This window comes from Anoplophora glabripennis, unplaced genomic scaffold, assembly GCF_000390285.2.
Source record: "Anoplophora glabripennis isolate ALB-LARVAE unplaced genomic scaffold, Agla_2.0 scaffold239, whole genome shotgun sequence".
Taxonomy (NCBI): Eukaryota; Metazoa; Arthropoda; class Insecta; order Coleoptera; family Cerambycidae; genus Anoplophora; species Anoplophora glabripennis.
Window position 1 is genome coordinate 591,216 of NW_019416322.1, and position 24,193 is coordinate 615,408.

The 24,193-nt window shown below is 31.8% G+C and overlaps 1 protein-coding gene across 1 annotated transcript in view; it reads left to right on the forward strand.

Annotated features, from left to right (window-relative positions):
* LOC108911147 (Krueppel-like factor luna) overlaps nucleotides 1-24,193 on the forward strand; it is a 47,035-nt gene continuing 22,842 nt past the window's right edge. Inside the window, exon 1 of the mRNA XM_018715993.1 lies at nucleotides 1-570. Within this exon, the coding sequence (XP_018571509.1) occupies nucleotides 469-570 (102 nt within the window). The 5' untranslated portion in view covers nucleotides 1-468. The remainder of the gene's footprint in view (nucleotides 571-24,193) is intronic.

The following is a 24,193-nucleotide window of genomic DNA, read 5'->3' on the forward strand; positions in this document are numbered from 1 at the left end:
AACAAACGAGTGTTGACGGATCAGTCGTGCCGTGAGGCTCCGTCAAAGAGCGTATAATTTTTGCTGTATTTTAGTGTCCTATATTCTGAAATTCTGCAATTTAAAACACCTGAGCAACCAAAACTTTGTATTTCCATTTTTGTTAGTTCAGACTTGGACATATGACGGCAGTTTGTTTTGCGTTAACATGGAATTGTTGACACTTTCGTTTCAAAACGTTCTGCGTTTATGATGTATTTCGTTAAGTGTATCTGTAAATATTTTAAATATTTATAGTTGAATAGATGTTATTGTGCTTGAAGTTAAAGCACGTTACTGTATTTTTCTGCACGTTTATAGTTCATGTAGTGTTAGGTTATATACATAGACATGCCGGCAACGTGATCATGTCTATATTGATCTGAGTACTGTCTTCTTAATGTATGTGCTGTGTGTTTTTGTGTTTATTTGTGACCAGTGAATATAAACATGGATATACTTCCTAGCGTTAGTATCTTCAGGGAATTACAAGATATCCATGATACTGGATATTTTTCAGCTCAACTGTCACTGGATGATCATTGGCAACAGGTAAATTAATGATGATTATATGGGTATTAACTTGTTCTAATAGGTATGCACATATGTACCTATCTTTCTAATTCATACATCTTGACATTTTCATTGTTCAGTTTACTATTCTGTAGTAAGAATTTACATTATTAATACGGCCTTTACAACGTCAAATCTCCTATTTGTAGGTATCTATGTAACGAAACCTAATGCCTATAATATCTAGGTATTACATTTATCTGCATCATATTAGTCATAATTATTTATCTGCTACAATTCTTGTATTATTCGATAAAGAAACGAATAATAACAATCACAATATGAAGATGGTGAACCTTAATAATATAAATAAATTTATCAGTCAGTCAGCAGTCACATGAGTCATATTTCATGTCGTGTATATTCTTTCATAATATTTTTAATAAGACCCTTCCAACACGATCGTATCCAATGGACAACGAAATAAAATGATTTTTATAATAAATTAGGTGTAGGTATATGATTGCATTAGGCAAGGGCAGTAATTTGGAGTAGGTACTTATTTACATGACTTATTTGTTGTGTAAACACTACTAAATTCGTGCCTTTGATTTAATACACCAACCTGTTAAAGATATGTATGAATGAAAAACCTGTATACTTACTACCCTCTACTGTGCAGAAATTAAAATTTCTCTTATAAGCCCTAAAAGTGTATATAGGTACGTACGAGGGTAGGTATTACCAAGGGTAGAATTTATATTATTGAGAAGTGAGTCAACAAAACAATTTCAGTTAAAGATCAGGTGTACCATAATACTATTATTAGGTAATTTAGTTTATGAATAAAATCATTATGTTACTTACTTTGTAATATTATGTAGATAGGGGAGTATTCCCAGGTATAGGTATTGACATTATGTCAGAACCTTCAAATGACTAGATTATGTGTACTACTCTCTAATAGCTGCCACATTTCTCAAGATATCCGTTTGTTTTTTCTAGAGGGATGAAAAGTGGCACTATTACTGAAAATATATACAGTTAAATGAAAATATTGATTAAATATTGTTGTCGGTATTGTTATTATATTAGTATGCCATAATATTTTCAAATAGTTGTCAGGCAATCATTTGAATTTCACTGGTAAATGTTTGTTAAAAGCACTGAGATTAAAAAATTTGTTATAGAAAAATCCGGGATTGCATCGTTCAATAAGTAAACTAATTATGGAGCTTTTTTGGATTTTTGCAAGCCTTATCCAGATTTTTCAAGGGGGAAACCGCGGTAGTATTTTAACTTGAGTAATATTTTGAGTAGTATCCTCGGTAATATCTGAGTAATAGAATAATATTTGGGTATTAACGCGCATGTGTTATCATCTTTCTCTTTTGTCTCTTTTTATTATTTGAGTAATTAATCATTAAAGTGAGTATTTTAGTATACACATTTTGTCAGCGGTTTTTCTCTGATTTTTTAGTTAATAAGTAAATAGTACTGGGTATTACAGGATGTTAGATGGGCATTAGTCTCGAAATTAGTGCATATTATTAGGCATTACCCATTACCAACAGAAAAAAAGAATTACTGAAGTTTTACCGGCATTACCAAGGCATTTACCTAATGTGCTGTGCTTGCGCCGATAGAAGTTACGCCCACTTTCTGTACACAATTCTCTTCTTCTCTTATAATAGTAATAGTATATCCAAATTTAAAATACCTAAACTTGTGTAGCGTTGTTGTATTATGAGTTCCGCTTCAACTGCAATTAAATTTAAACTTTTATGAAAACTTCGTTTTATGTGTTTTGTAATACTTAATATTACATGACCAGTAGGTAGGTATTATGTATTTTAGGTGTTTCAATACTATTATTTAATTACTTATTTAGGTATACCAAATTTGTTTATTGAGGGATTTAACGACGATAAGAAAAATAAATTATATTAAATTAATATTAAAAATATAAAAAGCTTGACGGTACTTTTTTGTCGATGTAGGTATACAGGGTGTTTCATAATTAGTGTCCAATAATTTACCACTTGATTTTATTGACAAAAATAAGAATATTTTAAACATTGGTCGAGAAATGCTTCCTAAAGGAGCTACGCCCCTCTAAATATTTCCCAATTTCTATTTTAGCTATTCAAGATTTTTTTTTAATTTTATTAATATAGGTATGTAATGAAATACTTAGATCCGTTTAGACAGGACGACCATTCTAGGTGCTTACATGAGTGAAAAAAATATGGAAATGAAAAGAAAATGAAAATGATTTATGACAAACTTCAGGTTTGCAGAGAAAAGATAAGGATAGACGAGATATTTTGCAATTGGAAAATCCTTGACCAGTTTTATCAGTAAAGCAATAAACTTCAGGAATACAGCCAACGTATTTCTAAGAATTTATAAGTACAAGTTATGAGAATGTGATCATTTTGATAAAATATGTACCTACCTATAAATATTGGTGCTGATAACTAGTGGAAGGTAACTGACGTCACAGTTTTTTTTTGTATTAGGTATTGTTTCATTTTTAAATACAATTTAAATTTCTGATCATATTTACTACCCTGTACGTACCATATCCAAATTGAATCAAAATCGCTTAAAGGAGGTTGCGGTGGGAGTTGTGATTCTTGGATAGCAGGCGTTTATTTAATATTGTTTATTGAAAGCAGGTGGTGCAATACCTAGTTTCAGTACCAAAAAGAGTGCCCGTACATAATATTGGTTTTTCTGTAAAATCTTTATTCTTTTAAATGCGCTGAAGCCATTGAAATTAAAATGTTTTCCCAACTAAAAACTCTAGAGACTTCAAATACATACATCACTTACAATGCATTACCTTGGAGTAAAAAGACATGGTGCTTGCTCGTTCTTCTTTTATTATACACTGCTGGAAAGATTAAGGGAACAAAGAAGTTTTTACACCCCAATGTACTTGCAATAAATCTGATACATGGAATCGTTTTTCTGTTCCAAATGATCAAAATTTTGGAAAGAAAAGAACAAGTCAAAATGAAAAAGAAGAATTTGTCTGGACTTTTCTCACAATTTTACAAACGTTTTGTGGGAAAAGTCGAGAAAAATTCTTTTTCATTTTGATAACGGTTACATAATGCTTAGGAACAATAAAAGTGTTCCTTTACTTAATAAGCATGATGACAGATTTTGAAAAACTGTTCTATAATGGGTCGGTTTTCCTTTTTTCACATAATTTTTAAGTCTTCATATTCATGGTACATTTAATTTCAATAATACTGTCTTCACAGATTCCATCAGACGATCCTGCTATCGTGGGATAGTTTTTGCAAAGCATTATACCACATTTTTAATTTTTTTCCCAAACTGGTACTTAAGAGTTTTCCTCATTGGTTTTACACCAACTAAATTCAAACGCTCGTGAGGTCGTCACTTTGCCATATCTTAACTCGTGCCAAAAACAGCTTTGATGTTGGTCTCGTCTCTTCTTCAACTTTCATGTCATCATCAGTCAGTACGAGTTTTTTCAAAAATGTGTCGCAGGACTGTTCTTTGCATTTCAGCACCAATTTATGCATGGATAAACTTTTGATCACAAACATTGTCTTTATTTTCTTTCGTTCTTTTAGAAACGTTTCCTGATTGTGGTTTTGTACACAAAACCAAGCAACTGATAGTTGGGAAACACAAAATATTTAAAACGAAGATAAATACTGCGGATATTGTCGAAGTACATATGACACAAAATGACATTTTGCATAGATGTGACGTAATTCGCTCTGATTGGTGTTCAACCCTCGGTGCAACCTATCATGGCGGTTTGCTGTATTTTGTAGTTTTATTTTATCGAAAATATTATTTATCTCGCTCGTACTATAAAAATAAATACGTTTTTTATTATTCATGAATCATATTTCATTACATAAATACATAATTTTAGTGATTCTTAGTTACGGTCATCATGCCTAAAACTTTGATCATTTGGTACAGATGGATCAACTTGTATACTCAAATAGTAAATATTACTGAGGCTTATATAATTACTGATGCGGTTGAGTCATTGTTAAATTAAATTTATTAATTATTTTTTATGAAATGCAATGTCTTAAATATAGGTTGAAATATGGGTATTTAAATATATTAATTCTTAGTTTAATTCTACACTATACTATAAGACGGAATACATACTTGTGTATATATTCGTCCGAATATTCGCCTTTATCGTCTCTCTTGCTCATTGCTCCCCGTTTATAATAAAAAAGATGGTTAGAGCAAATCGAGGAGCAAATATATAAATACCTAAATTTGAAGTAGGTAACCATTCTATTGACTTGGTTTTGTTGGAGCGAGACAATGTTTTCCTCAAACACGCTTTTAGTATCGGAATTTACCCATGACTTAATTTCCCTTTCCTGTGTCTTGAGGAAATAAAAACAGTTATTTCAGTAGCTAAACCTCTTTTGCCTTCAGTTGATAATTTTGCTACTTACATTAAATAAATCGATAATATTACGAAAGAAAAAATAAATGAGTATTTTTTTGACATTGTTGAAATAAAATAATTTTATTAGGTACTAACTGACAAGTTTGAAAGATAAATTCATTCAGTAAATGCAAAAACTTATTTTCTGTGAAAGAAAATTTCAAATAAACGTAAGTTCGTTAGTGTACATTTGTTACAAATATTAAGGAAATGTGGTTAATTGAACATATAAACGTAAATAATATTAAAAATATAATGCATCTTCGTACATATTTGGTTTTGGTTGCACTTCTTGTAGGATGCTTCAGTAAAAGGTCAGTATTTTGTAATAGTTTATTAATGAGGATAGGAATGACAAGAGACTGATGAAAGAATTAAACATTTCTTTCATGATATTTCAAAACTTCTTTGACATCTAAAAAAATGCTTCTTTATTTAACTTTTTCCTTATTATGTAAAATAGTTAGATTTTAAGAGTTCTGTGTGGCGCCGGAAACACAGCATAGTTGATCTTGATCTTCACCACACGTACATGCAGCAGTGAAGTCAGCAGTTCTCAACAAGTTTTCTATTAAATTCTTATACTTATTATGTACATGAATTTTTAATCCCTAATTTTAACTTCGAAACGTTGCATTCAACACCTTACCATTTATGCAGTTAATAAAATTACATTTTATACATATCTGCATTTTTTTTAAATATACGAAAAAATATCGCAAAAAAAGAACAAAAGACTATTTCAGATATTCTTAGTGCTCTCTATATTTAAGGTAAAAAACAAACGTATGTTCATCTTAAGCTAATCTCCCTATATCAAATTTCATTAACATGCTTTAAAAACCTACAAAGTCTTGAAGAAATGAAGATAAACTTCATTAAAAGAATACAATACATAAGACGTATGACTTATTTGCTTTTGGACACTCTATAGCATATCGCTACTAAAAAACTGTTACGCACATGTGTTGTGCTATATGCCAGATGAATAAACTCGTTTTAGTATTTTTTTCCCGATGAAAAATACGTCACTAAAATATTCAGATTCATAATTAATTACTAAATTACTAATTACAAATAATACTAATTACAAAATAATATGGAGAGACCGGAGTTGGGGGAGGAAATAACGCATGCGTGTGACAAAAAATACAGTGGCTACAGTTAGCCATTTTCGTACAAAATATGGTCGGAATAGTGATTTAACTTCAGCAACTGATCTTATCAATTAGTGGTCTCAAACATTCTGGCCGTCATTCAACAAGTCGTTCAACACAAAACATCTAAGCAGTTCGTGAGAGTGTTGCTGAGAGTCCAGGAACATCAGTTCGACACCGTGGTCAAGAATTGGACATTTCCAGAAGCTGTCGACAGCGTATTCTCACAAAAGATTTGCATCTTCATGCTTACAACGTACAATTGACGAGTCGACAAAAATTGTCGCATTACAGCGAGTATTAATATTGGGGAGTTTCATCACAACGTGACACAGCGCTTAACCTAACGTTACACAGCTGATGCACACCACGTGTGCACGCGGCAGACATGTCCTACGGAATAACAAAAATGTAAACAACTATTATTGAGAAACATTTAGTAAATTTCAAGACAATTGTTTTCCAATTTTTAAATAAATAAAATAAAATGTATCGATTTTGTAGTACGGAGATAGTTTTGTGCTTAAATTTTAGCTCGAATTTTAGTAATTATGAATCTCTTAAAACACTTTTAATCAAATTATGAATTTGAAAATTATGTAATTAAAGTACCCAAAGATTCACATCGTCCAAATAATCATACGTATTGAAAATAATTTAGTTACTTACCAAAAAGCAAAATTCAGTAATTTTTAAATGCACAAGTACAAAACAAACTACAGCATATGCTCAAAATGTCCACCACCATTTTCGATGCACGCGCGACACTTTCGAATCCAATTTTCACGCTCTCGTTGGAAAACACCTCAAGAAAAGGAAATAGTGGCACGCAAAAAACACTCGGACACGGTCCAATTTCAGATACCAACTGAATTGCGTATTGCTGGAAAGCTTAGTACCTCGCGTTATCCGCCGCGCCGTTGTCACATTGCTCGATATGAATTTTATCGAATTTTAAATTTATTACAATGCTAATTATTTTTTAGAATTAAGCATAAAAAATTCAAAAACATTGTATTTATGGTATTCTATGCACGCAGTTATGTTGATATTACGATATTCCTTAATTAATCGAACTTTTGTACATCAAGTTGGAGATTTTGATATTTTTTCTCGGCAATCTAGGACCCAATGTCATATAAGGTTTTTTGTTTATTTTAATGTATTCTATCGTCTGTTAAAATTAAGGCATTCAAACTTCTAACACCCCGTATGTATTATAAAGACCGTAAACGATATTGGCCATTATCCGGAATATGATTAAAACATACACCTTTCCGTGCTATGAATACAACTTTAGCATTCAGAAGCAGTACTAAATAAAACGGTATTTAAAAACGCTAAACCTTGCGCTTAGTCTTACGTTAGGTTACTGTTAGAATGCATTATTACGACATACCTACACCTATTAATTCATTAAAATATTATTCTAACAAACACTATTATAAAAATACAATAGTCTTCTTAAAAATTATACAATGGATATGTATAGTATATCTGGATATCTAATTTCCACATACTCGTACTTAACCTCCCAAGAACATAATACGTGGGAGTGAAGGAAGTTTAAAAACATTTAATATTCAAAATGGTTTAATGATGTTAGCACTCGTAAAATGTCTGACTTTACAAGAGAGGGGTTTCGTAATACCTACTTACCATAACATAACGGTAATGACCCTCTCGGTGAAGATTTCTAACTAAATTAAATACCTACTTATTTTGGTATGTTAATGCTTTGATGTAATTTGAATGTTAGATATTATTACGATATAAAGTTATTTTCGTTTAAATAGAAGCTGGGCATAGAATAATATACAGGGTGTGGCGTGTATAATCTATTAAAATTAAATTACAGCTTGCTGGTGATATTTGTAATAGAAAACTCTTATACGAAAAAGTTCTATCTTCGCGTTTTTTTTGTAAATTAAAGTTCATTTATTCAACGAAAATGAAGGCCGACCCTGTCTTATTTATTAAAATCTTTGGAAATGTTTTTATGCGACCCGAGATGCAACCTTATAATTTACATTGTAAAAAAATTTGTGCAGTCAACTGATTTTGTATTTGTATTGAATTCATTATTCACTTAATTATTAAATAAAGCATCGTCCATCGACCCCATCAGTGTTAAAAAGTAAAAGATTCCAGAAAAAGTTTTTATTTTGTAATTCAACGATAACGACAGTGTAATTTTTATAAAGAAGTAAAAAATAAGAATAGCGTGCCGATTACATTAAAAACGAGATTCTTATTTCTTACTTTGCTTAATTTTTTAGATTGTGCACAAACTAGTTTAGCAAAGTTTACAGAATAAATATTCTGTAAACTTTAGTATTAGTGTATGCCGGAGAAAATGCGCTCGCGGCAACTAGGTTGTCCGGGAACGATGGCCACAACGTGCGTTCAGCGGCTGCAAGATACGGAAAGTGTTATTCCTAGAAGGACGTGGTCAGCAAGTGAACCTTAATGTCAAAGATGCAGTGTTGGAAAATCTTGACGAAGACCCCACAATTAGTACTCGACGACTCGCACAGCAAGTAGGAACCTCATCTCGTACCGTACATCGCATCTTAAGACCCCAGCTGTTCCACCCCCTATCATCTGCAACCAGTTCAACAGATTTTTACCCCCGGATTGTGATCAACGAATGCGTTTTTGCAGATGGTTTTTACGGCAATGTGCCAATCAAGTAGACTTTCCTGCTTATGTTCGTGTAACAGATGAGGCGACATTTACCCGTGATGAAGTGAATTTGCATAATATGCACATGTGGGCCAGTGTGTGGAGGTGGAAAGTGGCCACATTGAAAATGTAATTTGATAGTTTTCTTTCTTTTAAATTATTTTTTTAACTTTAAATTATTCTCGTTTTGTTTTTCAATTTTGTGTTATGTGTAGAATGTGTTTGTCAAATTTTGTTAGTGAAAATTACATTAGCAGACAATAAGATTTTCTAGGCATATATTTTCAAAATATGTACGGTTCTAACATAGTAATTATGTTCAATTAAAAATAAAAAAAAAAAAATTGTGGAGGCGCCGCTCGATGTGCATTGTGACAAAATCATGAATATTGCCTAAACTGTTAATTTTACCGAGTTGAACCAAGAGGGTACCATCGTTGGCAAATTCTTCAGGGCATATTTTTGACACAGGCAGATTGCGATCGTCATCTATGCAAAAATTCTGGGTTGTTAACCATTGGGCACAGTCCGTCCCTGGCGTTTTGGGTATATATAATGAAGTTTCACTTACAACATCAAAAACAAACTGTACGCATGCGTTATGGATCACCAAATTTGCATCATACTGAAGTTATTAGTTTAGAGACTAAATACAAATAACTTATTAATTTTCACCTTTGTGGGCCCGTAACATGTTAACGATGGTCCGTCTGAAAAAAATGTATATGAAGAACTGATATTATTTTGACACCCTGTATATTCTATAATTTGTAATAATAGAGCCTTCGTTTCTTTTTATTTTGATACCAAGCCTGTTTTCACTTTGATAGTTTCTAAAATTTGAAATCTCAAAAGTAAATACGGGGCGGGGCATTCGATGCCAAATCACTGTTGTGACCCGACAATTTTTAATTTTCCTGATTTTTTTTTGGTATTATTTAGTAGGGACCTATGTAGAGTAGCTTTCATAAATTTTTTTCAAATTTTTATTTCAACCCCTCAACAAGTTATTAGCATTTAAACATTTTGGGTAAAAAATTTTCAAATACCTGTAACTGCGAAAGATAGGTATAAACTTTTTTTTCATTTTGTTCGTTTTCAGATGTAGTTTTATTAAAAAAATATATAAAAATAATACATCTTTAGATTAAATTTAAAGTCAATGAAAATTGTTTTCATTAAATCGAAAGAAATTATTTTAATTAGGTAAATATTTTTGTTCCAGCACTATTTTATATCATAAAGTACATTGCATGTGCATTAAATTTTGCATTTTTACCGAAAAATTGTTTCTATAATGTTAAAAATGAAGCCACCCCGTCGTGAAAACGATATTAATATTTGGAAACGGAAATAACTTCAAACAAATACAATACAACAAAAAATTCAAAATACATACATGCTGCTGAGCTGTTCCTATTTAGTATTTCCGCCAAAGTTTAAAATATTACGCAAAGCAGCACTGTTACATAGACCTAGATCAGGCGTAAATCTCTATCTACAATTAGGTACTAATTTATGAATGATATTAAAAATGTTCTAGATTATGTTAATTTACGTGTGGAAGTTCGTAACGCTACACAAATATACACGTTCATTAATGATGTAACGTTTTGTCAGATCTTATTTATTATCTAAATACCAAGGATCAATCACGTGCTAGTTAGTGTACCTACTAATAAATAAGTCGGTACGACTCAGTACGGGAATTATTTATAAAACTAGTCAAAATTTAGAAAGAAGCAGGTTATATCCCTGGGAAAAAATGATCTGGGATTTTGATTATTACAAAATTTATAGTAAACCAATGGAGAAAACTATTTTATAATTAATTAAGATGATTAAAAAAATAAACTTTTGCATTTTTTGTCCCTTTTGTACAGTGCTAGATCAAGTGTTACTGCTTTTATTGTTTTATATGATGAAAAACCTATTTTTATTTATAAGAAAATAGGATGGAGACACTTATACAGGGTGTCCGGAAAGGTCATGTCAAAAATGCAAGGATATACTGAAAAGGTCAAAGTAATTGTAGTAGGTACTTCATAAAAAGTGTTTTCCTATCAGGCTTCAAAGAAAGAAGTTGCATGAATGTTGTTGCATTTTACATCAAAAATTCGATATTAACATTTTTGTAAAAAATCTTGGTTTGTATGGAAATTGAGATAACTGTCAACAAATATGTATAATTAGCAGTTAGATATTTGTCATAAATCATTTTGACACCATTTGTTGATTCAATATCATGGAGGATTTTAGCTATGAATAATTTGCAGATATTCATCTAATGTATGAATTTGTAGAATGTAATGCTTCTGAATTTGTTCGGATTTACGAAAACCGCTTTCCAAATAGAATTTGCATATTTGGAGTGACGAAAACCCCCATGATATTATTCAGACAAATCATCAACAAAAATTTATCATTAATGTATGGATGGGAATAATTGGAAACTACTTAGTGGGACCACATATCATTGATGGCACTTTATATGGGGATAAATACCTACATTTACTGCAAGAACACCTTAAACCCGTTGTTGGAAGAATAACATGTGGTTTATGCCCGATGGTGCACCACCCACATCTTAGCAGGGCAGTAAGGGCTTACTTAAATACCATATTTCCCGAGCGATGGATCGGTCGAGGTAATCCTTTTCCGTGGTCGCTTCGGTCTCTCGATCTTAACCTTCTCGATTTTTTTTTTGGAGTCATCTTATGGAACTCCTGTAAATAGTAGGGAAGAATTATTAAATCGCATAATTACATACGCCGACATCATTAGAAATGATGATCACCACATGTTATTTCGAGTACAGCAGAGGTGTTTGAGCAATTTCAGAAAATGCATTGAAGTTCAAGGTGAACATCTTACTTAACACTGCATGGTTAGCAAATATCATGATATTTATATAAATATCAAATATCGGATATATATCAAGTTTTGATATTTATTTTTTTTAATTAATTTATGTATAATATTATAGTAGCGAAATAAAATTAAGAAACTATTTAGGTAAATATTTTTATGCCAAATGTGAAAAACAAGAACGAAAAAATAAATATAAATTCTTAAACTAAAAAAAAATATTTGCGTGAATATTCAGTACTGCGAAAACTAACCAATTTACACAAGTCAAAATAAATTTCATAAATATTAAAACAAATACAAACACACAGTACCTGCTCGAATTGACTAACACCTGGAGAAATAATGAAATAAAAATATTCATTCAATTTTACTTTGTTAAAAAATTCGGTGAATCACATAAATAAACACGTTCATCAACGATTAGCATACGGTTTTGTTGCCATCTGTTAACAGTTTTAGCAACTTTAAACCAGTAGAAAACCTTAATCAAATTTTTATAAATATCATGATATATATCAATAAATAAATATCGTGATACACCAAAAAAACTGTCTATACAAAATTTCATTGAAACAATTAAAAATGTGACAGTTAAAAAAATGAAATACACGTATAACTAAGACTAATGACTTTTAAAACTAATAACTTTTTAAATAACCAAAACTGTAATAAAATATGTAACTTGATGTTTATTTTCATCCGTCCCTTGACCCTTGACGCATGGCTCGTTTGTTTCCGGACACCCTGTATATTAAAGAATTGAAGTTGGCAGTCTCTGGCGCAGCCGATCATAATCGATGCCTTTTTCCACAAAAACCAAAAACGATATTGTCATCCCCCCAACTGATGGTACCGGATGATACCTTATTCCAAATCTGCATGTATTTTATAAAAAAGTATTAAACGTAAATAGTAGAAGATTGTCTGAGGATTTAACGTTACCAATGTTTGTTTATTTTCGTTTTATTTAATCTATATAAATAACCGATGACGCTACAACCTGTTAATATTTGAAACATAAGTTCTATATAATGGAGTAATATTATTAATTCCCTTAATACTGGGAATGGTTATCTTATCTTGCTCTCTATCTTCATTTTTTTTCATCGTTTTTTCCTTTTATCTGAAACTGATAATAAGTAGGTAGGTATATTGCTTTAGTGAAATTTATGACATCATGCTAAACAAACTTAAATACAAGGATTATGTTTTAGCTTAGGCAGGTGCGTCAGTATTATTACTCAAAAATTTATAAATTTTCATACAAGTGTAAACCCAAGTATAAACAGTTTGAGTGTCCTATTTCTATTTTCTTAAATGTGCGAGTTAGGTGGTAGCAGGTAATACTAGTGCCAGTAACATAAAATGTGAAGCAAATGATTCATACTGTTTCTTCATAAGCTTATTACGAATTAGTCGTCATATTACCTTTTCTAAAGCACGTAAATTTAAATGTTGTTTATTGTGCATTAATTGTTATTATTGTGAGATCCCAAGCGTTATTTAACGTATGCAATGATTATTAATCTACAAATACGATGATATCTCGGAATTCCCCAATCGATCGATTCGCATTTGAAGAAAGATCATCTCTAAAGTTTTTTATAAATTATCTACGCACGCCTACCTGGTTTAACACAATGCACATTTCGAACGTTTCACGTCCAAATGATTTACATAAATATTTTTATGACTTCATATGCTTAATAGAGTTTACTAATGACAATATTATGTTGTGCTGACATCGAAATAAAATTGTGACACAGTCGACCCAAACAATACCATACAGATAACAATTAAATAATGAGTAATATGAAACGTAACTAAACATTACCTGCTTTATTAATTACATTAGATTTCTGGTTAATATTAATTTGCATGATTTCGTTACATTATTGAATCATTACACTGTGAAAAAAATTCACTAGTGCTAGGTGAAAATTCACTTGTACCAAAAAGTTGTATACAATAGAGAGGCACATGGAAATTCTTTGCGAGAATAAAATTGAATGACTTTCATAGGCGTACCTAAAAATTTTTTCTGCTAAAGGTAAAAAACTGTAATAATTTGTATATAATGTATAGAAAATTTCTATTATATGTTCATTTGACCAACAATATATTTTAATTCACAGCCACACAAATAAAAGAGTTGGGTATACTTTTTATGCGACATATATTTTTCGTAGTAATTTGGCCTCCTGAACACGATCTGGGGTCAGAATTGGCCCATCACGTCACAATTTTTTCCTAACCTCAAAAAACTTGTGAAAGATAGTGAAAATTGATGAAAATTTACTGGGAAAATTTGGAAAAAAATTTATTTCCACATCAAATAGTACATTTTTATGTAAAAGACTCTGCTGAATTCAAATCCACTGTCAGCATTGAGCTAGAACGTGTGGTTTTTTTTCTAACCTCAAAAAAAACGAGCAGGAATCGCTATTTTCAAATTCTGAGCGGATTTTGACCAGATTTTTTATAAAGGGGTTTTTTGGGTCGCTGATTACGAATATGAATTCACATTGTAAAAATTCAAGATGGCTGATCCAATATGGCGGGTGTACTTTTTTGAAATCCACCGATTTCAGTAAAATTTGGCATCATAAGGATTGCTGGTTGATCTCACCTTCATTAATCACACATCTGGAGCCAGATTTTCATAAATCAAGGTAAAATTTGTAGGCAGAGTCATAATTTTAGGCCGAGTAGGCGGCATTTTTTCGGCAAAGTCACATTTTTAGATTGAAGGCATAAGCAGATGCACTGATGTGCTGTGTGGCAGTAATGTGTCCTTTTCCTTGAACTTTAAAATTATTAAGAAATAAAAGCATCTAAATGCCATAGGAAAACTGCATAGTAGTTAAAAAAATCTGAGTGGAAAATCATAAGCCCATGCATGACTAAATGAATGAAAGAATAAAGTAGAAACTTTTTTGTCTTGTCCCATGGAAACAAGCACATCACACTACACATCATTACATGTGTAAGTCCTTAAGTCATTTTTTTAAGCGAAGGCACATTTTTAGACGGAATGGAATCTTTTACCTTGATTTATGAAAATCTGGCTCCAGATGTGTGATTAATGAAGGTGAGATCAACCAGCATTCCTTGTGATGCCAAATTTTACTAAAATCGGTGGATTTCAAAAAAGTACACCCGCCATATTGGATCAGCCATCTTGAATTTTTACAATGTGAATTCATATTCGTAATCAGCGACCCAAAAAACCCCTTTATAAAAAATCAGGTCAAAATCCGCTCAGAATTTGAAAATAGCGATTCCTGCTCGGTTTTTTGAGGTTAAAAAAAAACACACGTTCTAGCTCAATGCTGACAGTGGATTTGAATTCAGCATAGTCTTTTACATAAAAATGTACTATTTGATGTGGAAGTAAATTTTTTTCCAAATTTTCATAGTAAATTTTCATCAATTTTCACTATTTTTCACAAGTTTTTTGAGGTTAGGAAAAAATTGTGCCGTGATGGGCCAATTCTGACCCCAGATTCGCGTTCAGGAGGCCAAATCAATACGAAAAATATATTTCGCATAAAAAGTATGGGTATGGCTAAATAAATATGGGAACAAGTTTTTTAAATATTTCAATGCCGAGTTGCTGCGTCAGCGACCGAACCTAGTACATACTTGTTAACCTCTTGGTTCTTCAATCGATATCGGAAAGACTTATACTACATTGTTTCGAGTCTTTGTTATTTTTGGTTGGCACACTGCTTCTGAAGAAGTTCATATACTTCGTTAGAAATAGAGCTTCATGGTAAGAGCAGATCACTGACTTTTCATGAAATAAAAGCTCAGTGCGCCTGCTTAACAGTGCCTGCTGATCTGAGGCTAAATCAGTGACTAGCTTGAGAATATTTTCGTCTGTAATGGGATGATGAAGTTTGACGCTGCCTTCCCTGAGTGCCCAATCTGGCAAAAATCGCTCATTATGCTACCTACTTCTTCTACATGCTCATTTTTGTCACTAATGCCTTTCCTACTTGATGTTTGCTTGATTGTGCACGAAGCACCTTCTGATGTTATCTCTTTTTGCCTGCCCTGGCAGACAGGATGATTACGGGGCACTGATTGATTTTTCACTTAGGTATTTAATGACATAATAATTTCTCATAAGGTGTCTCACTCATCTGTATGTGTGTGTGTGTGTGTGTAATGCTTGTATGCCCACACCCTCGCTTTCGTCCTACACCTCAAAACAATGAAGAGGGGGGTTGGAAGGAACCTTATGGCGCGTGGCGGAAACTTGACTGCCAATTAGAATTGTCCACAAGCAATAACCTAAATAAAAAGCTCATTTTATTAACAGAGAACAAGCAAGTTTGCTGCATCAGTGTGATACCTACCTAACTTGTGTCAAATAATCGAGATGAATATTTTACTTTAATTTAAATTGCAGCATCTTAAGTTATTTCTGCTAAGTATGGTCATTATTTCAGAAACTGATTTTTTTTGCTCGCCAATTTGCAATTTAGGTTTGACTACAATTGCTTTTTTATTTGCACAACTGGTTTTGCCTCAAAAAGTCAGCTAAATTTCATCCTTCTTCGTTGATCCAAACTGGAAAAACAAGCAATCAAAATTGAGGGATTTTGGAAGACGCGCGTGATAATTGCAAGATGTCCTTCTAGACCAAAGCCTATAATTTGTGAAGAAAAGCATATTAGAGTCTAATATTTTACCCAGTTTAGTTTAGGACTAAGGGCTATTTCTGTGCAAAATTTCATGAAGATTGGAGATGGGCGACTGGGAGCGTTGTGACAGTTAACTTGGAATGACCCCTTTACCAATCACAAGTGATGTAATCCAAAATCTTATTTTACTTATTTATAATTTTCAAGAGACCTACTACCGAGCCTACTACAGTTTAAGAAATATTTCCGGTAATTCATTTTTTTTTAACAACTTGTTAAATCGAGGGTTTTTCTCAGTATAGTTTATCTTTTGTAAAATTTATCATTTTTCGCCACATCTCAGGATTAATGGATTTTCTAAAAATTATGTATGTATTTATGAATTAAACTCTTCTAGAAGGTAGCAAGCTATTAGTAGTATTTCGCTTCATATGGCTCACACCCATGTCGTGAATAATTAACGATATTAACATTACTACCATGAATCATTGTGTAATTCGTGAGCAGAAGAAAGTTTGGAGTTGTTAAGAATGTATATATTGTCGAGGCTTGGTTTAAGCGGTAATTTAATTTCAAAGATGTCAATATAATTCAAGTATAAGTAGCCAGTTTTATATTTACTCTTTATTTATACAATTACAAAAAGTTATACCTGCAAATCTTACCAACTTGATTAGATGTATTGTATTTCTTATATCATTACATTGGGCGCCATCAATTAAACTGTGGGACCTTAAGTTATGAGGTCGATAACCTCCAAGTAGAAATAACTATAGTCATGGCACTTGTAGGCCCTATAAAGGCAACACAATATGTGGGTATTTTATTAATATCATTGTATCCTTATCGTTATTATTACTTATTACAAAGAGAATGAATAATTGCTAATTTCAATGTATTTTATACATTTGCGGAATGTTTATTTACCAGTTATCCGCATATCCGGTTTGTGTAGAAAGCAATGCAAGAAATTTAGTTTGCAGCTGGTATATCTACCCAAGAAATAAATTATATCTTCTACCTTAACTTTACCAAAAAAATAATATCATCACTGTGTATAATAATGTAGGCATTCAAAATAACAGCGTTTTGCATCGTTCATATGACATAAATTAAGTGAAATATTACTGAAAGAATTATTCTTGCGGTTTCCCCTTCCAAAATTATACGATTCTTTATTAAGTCGCTCGTAGATAAAGTATATCTAATCAACAGCATGCTATAATCTTTTATTCTAATAGCATTATAATACTTTTAATATTATAATATTGTTATTAGTCTACTAATTATTAATATACAGGATGTAAATAAAGTAATGTGACAAAAGGTGATTCCTTGTTGAAAATTAAGGTGGATCCTTTTTCCGCAATAAGAAACGAGGCGAGAAAAATGTAGCTTTTATTTTCGTTAAAATACGGAGAAAGTTATGAAAATTAAATTGCCTACACCCCCAATCCTCCATAAAATCAGATCGGCGTTTCGGCCCGTTCGAAGGGGTTCCGAAGGTCGAAGAGGGTCGTAAGCACCATATTCGTGATCAGCATCCTTGAAATTGGAGCATAGAGGTTGTTTTTGGGCGAGAATGTATGTTAAAGGTAGTTTTGGGCCTTCCGAAGGGGTTGTGGGGGTTGGGAAGAGTCGTGATCATCATATTCGCGATCACCACACTCGAAAAAGGGGAAAGGGATCAAGATTCATCGCTGGGGCTCGAAATAATAAAATGGAGTGGTTTTTGGCCAATTGCGGGGAATGCCCAGGATTAAAATTCAACCTCAAACCGCATTCATCCTCCTCGAAAATAGGGGATGAGGTTGGTTTTATATTGCCTTCACAATGAATGGTATAAATGCGTTGTTATCACTATAGATGCTAAATATAATTATATACAATAACATATTAGTTGCCACAGTCATAAAAATGGGGAGAAATTGTTTACAGGGTGGTTAATTGTATAATTTTTATGTAAATTCACGTTTTTCGCTTATAACTTTTTTCCGTTCATTTCCACGAGAAAACAGTAAAGTTTTTCGTTACCATTGTTAGGGTTGCCGTTACTACTTTTACAGATATTTACAATTTTCTATTTTTTTGACACATTTTCTCGTATCAGACCTGTTGTCAAATTGGCCTTGACCAGAAACACTCCAAAACAATTAAAATAACTTGCTAAAATTCAGTGACACGCTAGATGAATTCATTTAGAGTCATACGAAACTGCAGATATATGTTCATATTTTCTAATGTTATAACAAAACCTAAGGCAAGCATTTTGGATATTTTGTAAAGAATATTTATCTCTTTCTAACAATGCAGGCCAGTACACAATATCGTAATATGTTACTCGAGAAAGAATTATTGACTTAACTTATCATCAGTAGATAAAATATCCTTATACATATAAAAAACTTTTAATTTACCAAAAGACTTTTTTACCAAATTAAACACATTTTTATTATTTAATACAACATTAAAAGATTGACTTGTAAAGAATAAGGTTACGGTGACTACCAAACACTAATATTTTTGCCTTACTTTCATTAATAATTAATCCATGAGCTTTAGAATATCTACTGATAGCAGCAAGACCTGAATTAATATTTAGCAGCCTTGTCCAGGTCACGATAATCAAAAGAATAATAGATTTGAGTGTCATCAGCCTACCGGTGTGATCGACAAAATTCCAAGTGACTAGACAAATCTGAAGTATATATAGAAAAAAGCAAGGGACCTAAATTACTACCTTGTACACCTTTACTTAAGCAAATGTATTCTGAGAATGTGTTATTTAAAAGATCTCTTTGGTGTCTATTACTTAAATAATTTTTGAAAAATTTTAAAGACAAATTACGAACACAAAAGTAATTTTTTAAAGTTTAGTACTAAGAGTAGCATGGTCTAGGGCAGGGGTCGGCAAACTTTTAAGCCGGAAGAGCCATCTGCAATAGAAATATCAATTTCACGAATTTCAAAGAGCCACGAATTTTATTTCTGCTTTTACATTTTATTTCAAATTTAAATCGGGTACGGAAGTTTATACGCGTCTTTATGTGTACTCGTGTGCTGCTTGTCTGTCCGCTTTAACTTTTAATTTTTAGAGGAACTTGAAGAGCCGCAATTGTCTCTTGAAAAAGCCGCATGCGCCTCGCTAGCCCCGGTTTGCCGACCCCTGAGCTAGTACCATGCGAAACATCGCCATAATTTTAAAAATGTTGTCACCGCTGTTCTTGGGGGTGAAAATTCGAAATATTTAGAATTATTCAAATTTCGTGGCTGAAAACGTACATAGGTATTGTATTTTTGAAACCGAGTGAGTTGCGCGAAACTAAATCTGTACAGGACATAGCTAGTACCATGCGAAACATCGCCATAATTTTAAAAATATTGTCACCGCCGTTCTTGGGGGTGAAAATTCGAAATATTTAGAATTATCCAAATTTCGTGGCTGAAAACGTACATAGGTATTGTATTTTCGAAACCGAGTGAGTTGCTCGAAACTAAATCTGTACAGGACATAGCTCTAGGGTATCGAATACTCGGCTATAATCTATTAAAATTAAGCAACTATCTCTACCGTTATCTGTAGTTCGCCACTAATACGCGTGCCAAAATGACACGCAGTCGGTGGCATACCACATAGCACAAAAGGCCGCTCCACCTGTGGGCACCTATTCAGTGCCTGATATAATATAAATTGATGAACTTACCGGAAGCGATACTCTACGTGCTCGAGACGTGTTGAGTACATAACAATGTGTATTGAGCTTTAGGAGTTCTATTAATTTCGTAATTTTTGTAATAATCCAGAAATTCACGGATTTGTTTGTTCTAGTGTTACTTAAAATTCCTGTCACGAATATAAATACAGATGTCTAGGATGTAAATCAAATTAGTATGTAGTTAACATATGTTTGAGGTATTTAGTAGTAGCCGTTATAGTCCAGTGAAATGTGATTAATTATTATTGAAATCATTATTAATTAGTGGGCTGTAGTTAAGAAAAAAACCCTAACCAGTTTTAGTTTTTACACAAGCATCTTGGCAATTGTATATAGAACTATCAAATGAAATAAAGGTAAATTAAAAACATCTGTAGCTGATTTTATAAATTGTTCCACAATTATAACTATTACGTGGACTAAAAGTTTTAAACTGTAAGGAACTTATTTTATCTTAATGGTTTTCTGCCTTCCGACATAGAATATGCTATTTTCAAAATGTTAAATTCAACCTCAGCTGTGGTTACTATTACAAACGTATTCAGTTTATAACAAATAGGTATTTTAAATTAAGTATATATAAAATGTTAAACTGTTATACAGGTTGATTCACAACTTATCCAAAAAAATTTGGGAATAGATGCGGCATGAGAAATGGAGTCAATTTCGTAAAAAAATTTTTGTAAAATCCTTATAGTTTCCGAGAAAAAAATTATTGAGATTTTAGTACTTTCAACCATTACATAGCTGGACAACTGTAGTCTCTAGCGTCATTCGTAATACGCGTGGCCTCAGTGACTCCGAATACTGAAATCCGATTTTACAGTCGTCTTGCCATAGTGTTTACAATAGTTTTTTAGTAGTTAGTGTCAAAAATGACTTGCGTATATAGCAACTCGGAATTGATGGATATCGCTTTAATTTATGGTGAAGCAAGAAAACATTTGTATTATAATGAAGCATTTGTGCTAGTTCGTAGAAACCGAGACCCAAATGTGTTTACACGCCGGTGGACAAAATTTTGAACAGTTGTAACATCAGATATGTTAAATTATTTTATTATTTCAAACCACAAATTAATTTTATTAATTAATAATAACAATAGCGGCAAAATCAGTTGAATTTGCTGATATAAAATAGGTGCTATAAAATTCTATTTATTCCTTATATTATTATACCTAATCAATTTTTGTTTCTCTGTTTATTTGTAGAGAAAATTGTTCATCTGTGAAGTAGTAAAGATTTTTAAAAATTGAAATAACGTTTCACCCATCATACATCTATGCGTTTAGTGATATGCTTGTAGACTTTTAATAAGCACATTCTTATCTGCTGATAAAGTGTAAATTACAACCCTTACAAATAGATAATATACTGTATAGAAAGCGTTTAATGGTTTATGTCACTAATCTGCTAATAATTGATTTCAAAAGTTGGGTGTGCATAAAATAGTGTATACAGGGTGATTCACAAATGGTGACCAAAAATGAAACCTTGTATTCTTTGGTGGGTTTTAAGGGGAGTCTTTCCTATAAAGTTTTTATCTAGGACGCTTCGTTAAAAAGATACCGGGTGTTAAACATCAAAAAATGTTTTAATTTTTTTAAATAGTTCAAAAACTAGTCAATGAAATGTGCACAATAATTGAGATGCTCAATTTATTCTATTTGGCTGTTCCACGCTGTATAGGGAGGTTTTTTTGTTGGCTGAATTTAGCTACTGAAAATCTCCCTGTATCAAATTTAGGCTACATATTCATATTTGAACTTATTTTTTACCTAAAACATAGAAGCCGCTAAGAACAGCCGAACCAGTTTTTTTGTCATATTTTTCTTGCTAGTAGAAATTTCGGGAAAACGCAGATAAATTTTTACACTACTTTATTTTCTTTTAAAATGTTGTACTTGTTGCTTGTCTCTGAAAAATGCATCACAGAGAAAAATGGATTTAAAATTCAAGTGTTTTCTCTTAGAATTTCTTAATATTTTCTATTTTTTTTTCAATTTTGTGCTTCTGGAAAAAACGAACATTTTTCGGTTTTTCCAAATTGTTAAATCTATTTTTAAAATTTTGGTACTAACTACTATTCTATTAGAATTAGGAAATACAATTAGAATAGAAGTAGTTCTCTAAGCATTTATTTATTCCTGAAGAAATGCACTTTTCTAAACGTATTACAGTTATACAGGCATTGCTAATATCATTTCAAACAATGCTGCGATGATTAAATGCTGGATACTGTTAATTTTTAGTCGCATTCAGTAATTAGCGATGGTATGTTTGTCCTTAACATAAAATTCTGAATACGTTACTTGGTTTATATGGTATACTCAGAAGATTATTTTGTAGGGTATCAAATCAAGTTACCAACGCTAAGGTACTGCTTGTTAATAAAATTAGTATTAGATTCCTAGGCTTATTGGATATCTAGATTTAAAAAACGTATAAAAAATTAACCAAAATAAAGATAAACGAAGTACATACTTAAAGTATTAACTATTTTATAAATTTTAAAATTTCATCCAAATTAGATTACCATCAGATTTAATAAATGTTTACATTTAAAAGCCAAATTTAAAAAATAAATTTGACAGTGGATTTTTTATTAAATCCCCTTTACCCTATTCACGTAGAAACGTTGTCCAAGTAGTTTTCTTACCTCCAAACAAACTCCTCTTTGAATCCTGGTTTTGTCTCCACAACCAATGATTATTACAATTTCAATTATTTCTGTTTCAGTAAACTTCATTTTGATAAAAAATACTTTTAGATATTCCTAGTAAAACATTAACGAACTACTTGACAAAATCGATGTGAATGCAGCCTTCTTGATAATACAATTTCATTTTCAACTACGTCAGCAGACTTGATCCCTTTAAAAAAATGGATAGAATTTATGTTAGTATGAATAGCGAAACGAAGTAAATGTAATTTGATGTAGGAATTTAACATCATTTCATTGTTTGTTGTTACAAGAACGTAATAAAAATTGGGTATAACTATGCTTTCTTTTTTCGGAAGGGTTATTTTTAGTGAACTGTACAGGGTATTTCAAATTGGATGCGATAACATACCTTGGCAATTCATACAAAAGACTTTCTGCGTCAGTTTTTATAAGTAAAATTTTAATGATTTATATTAGTGATTCTTTAGAAAATCTATGTCCACAAACCCACAAACTCACAAACCTCAAACCCACAATCCCTAAACTCACAAACCCCAGTCCCACAAAACCCGATCCTACAAACTCCAAGCTTACAAACCCTAAGACCACCAACTCCAAACCCACAAACCGTATGGGTATGAAGTTTCTGAATTGCAATCGACTGCTTGATGTCTCTATTAAGGGATCCTTAGTAGATTTTCGCATATTAAGAAACTGATAAACTTAGAAATTTCAACATGTGATATCTCAACGAAAAAAAAAAAGATATTTGAGCAAACTCAACGGCATTCGAGGGAGGGAGCCTTATACTTTTAGATTCAATGTATTAGTTTTTTGAAAAAGAATAGATGGCATTACTACATAACCTCAAATATGACAAAAAACAGTGTTTTTTGCACTTTTAGGTTAGGATAGATTCGGATTCAGCGCACCGAAATTCTTCGGAAATATATGTTTCGCTTCCAAAAAAAAATTAAATTTTGTTGGTCTGTGTAATCATCAATACTTTCAGCAACCATAAGTGTATCTAAAAAACTTAGTTCATCAGAGTTTTTCCATATTTTATGTTATACTTACTATTTTGAGGTGATTTATATGAAAAATTAGATTTGATATTCTCTTCCATCGGTTCACATTAGGTTAGATATACATTATATTTATTAATGATGTCGCAAAACCGCCTTTAACAAACGGATGTAAGAATCACTTGACAGACCGCAATTCCGTCGTTGTGTCGGCACCGCATATCAGTAGCAGGCCTAAGAGAGAAAATTTTATTGAATTATGTATTTCGATATTTATATACAAAATACTAATTTTGAATTATATTCCAGTTTACCAAAATGTCGCTTACTAGTTTTGTTGAGATTCCAAAATAATATTTGTTTATTAACTTGACAACTCACTGCAACTGAATCGAAAATAAATATTTCTAGGAATAAATTGTG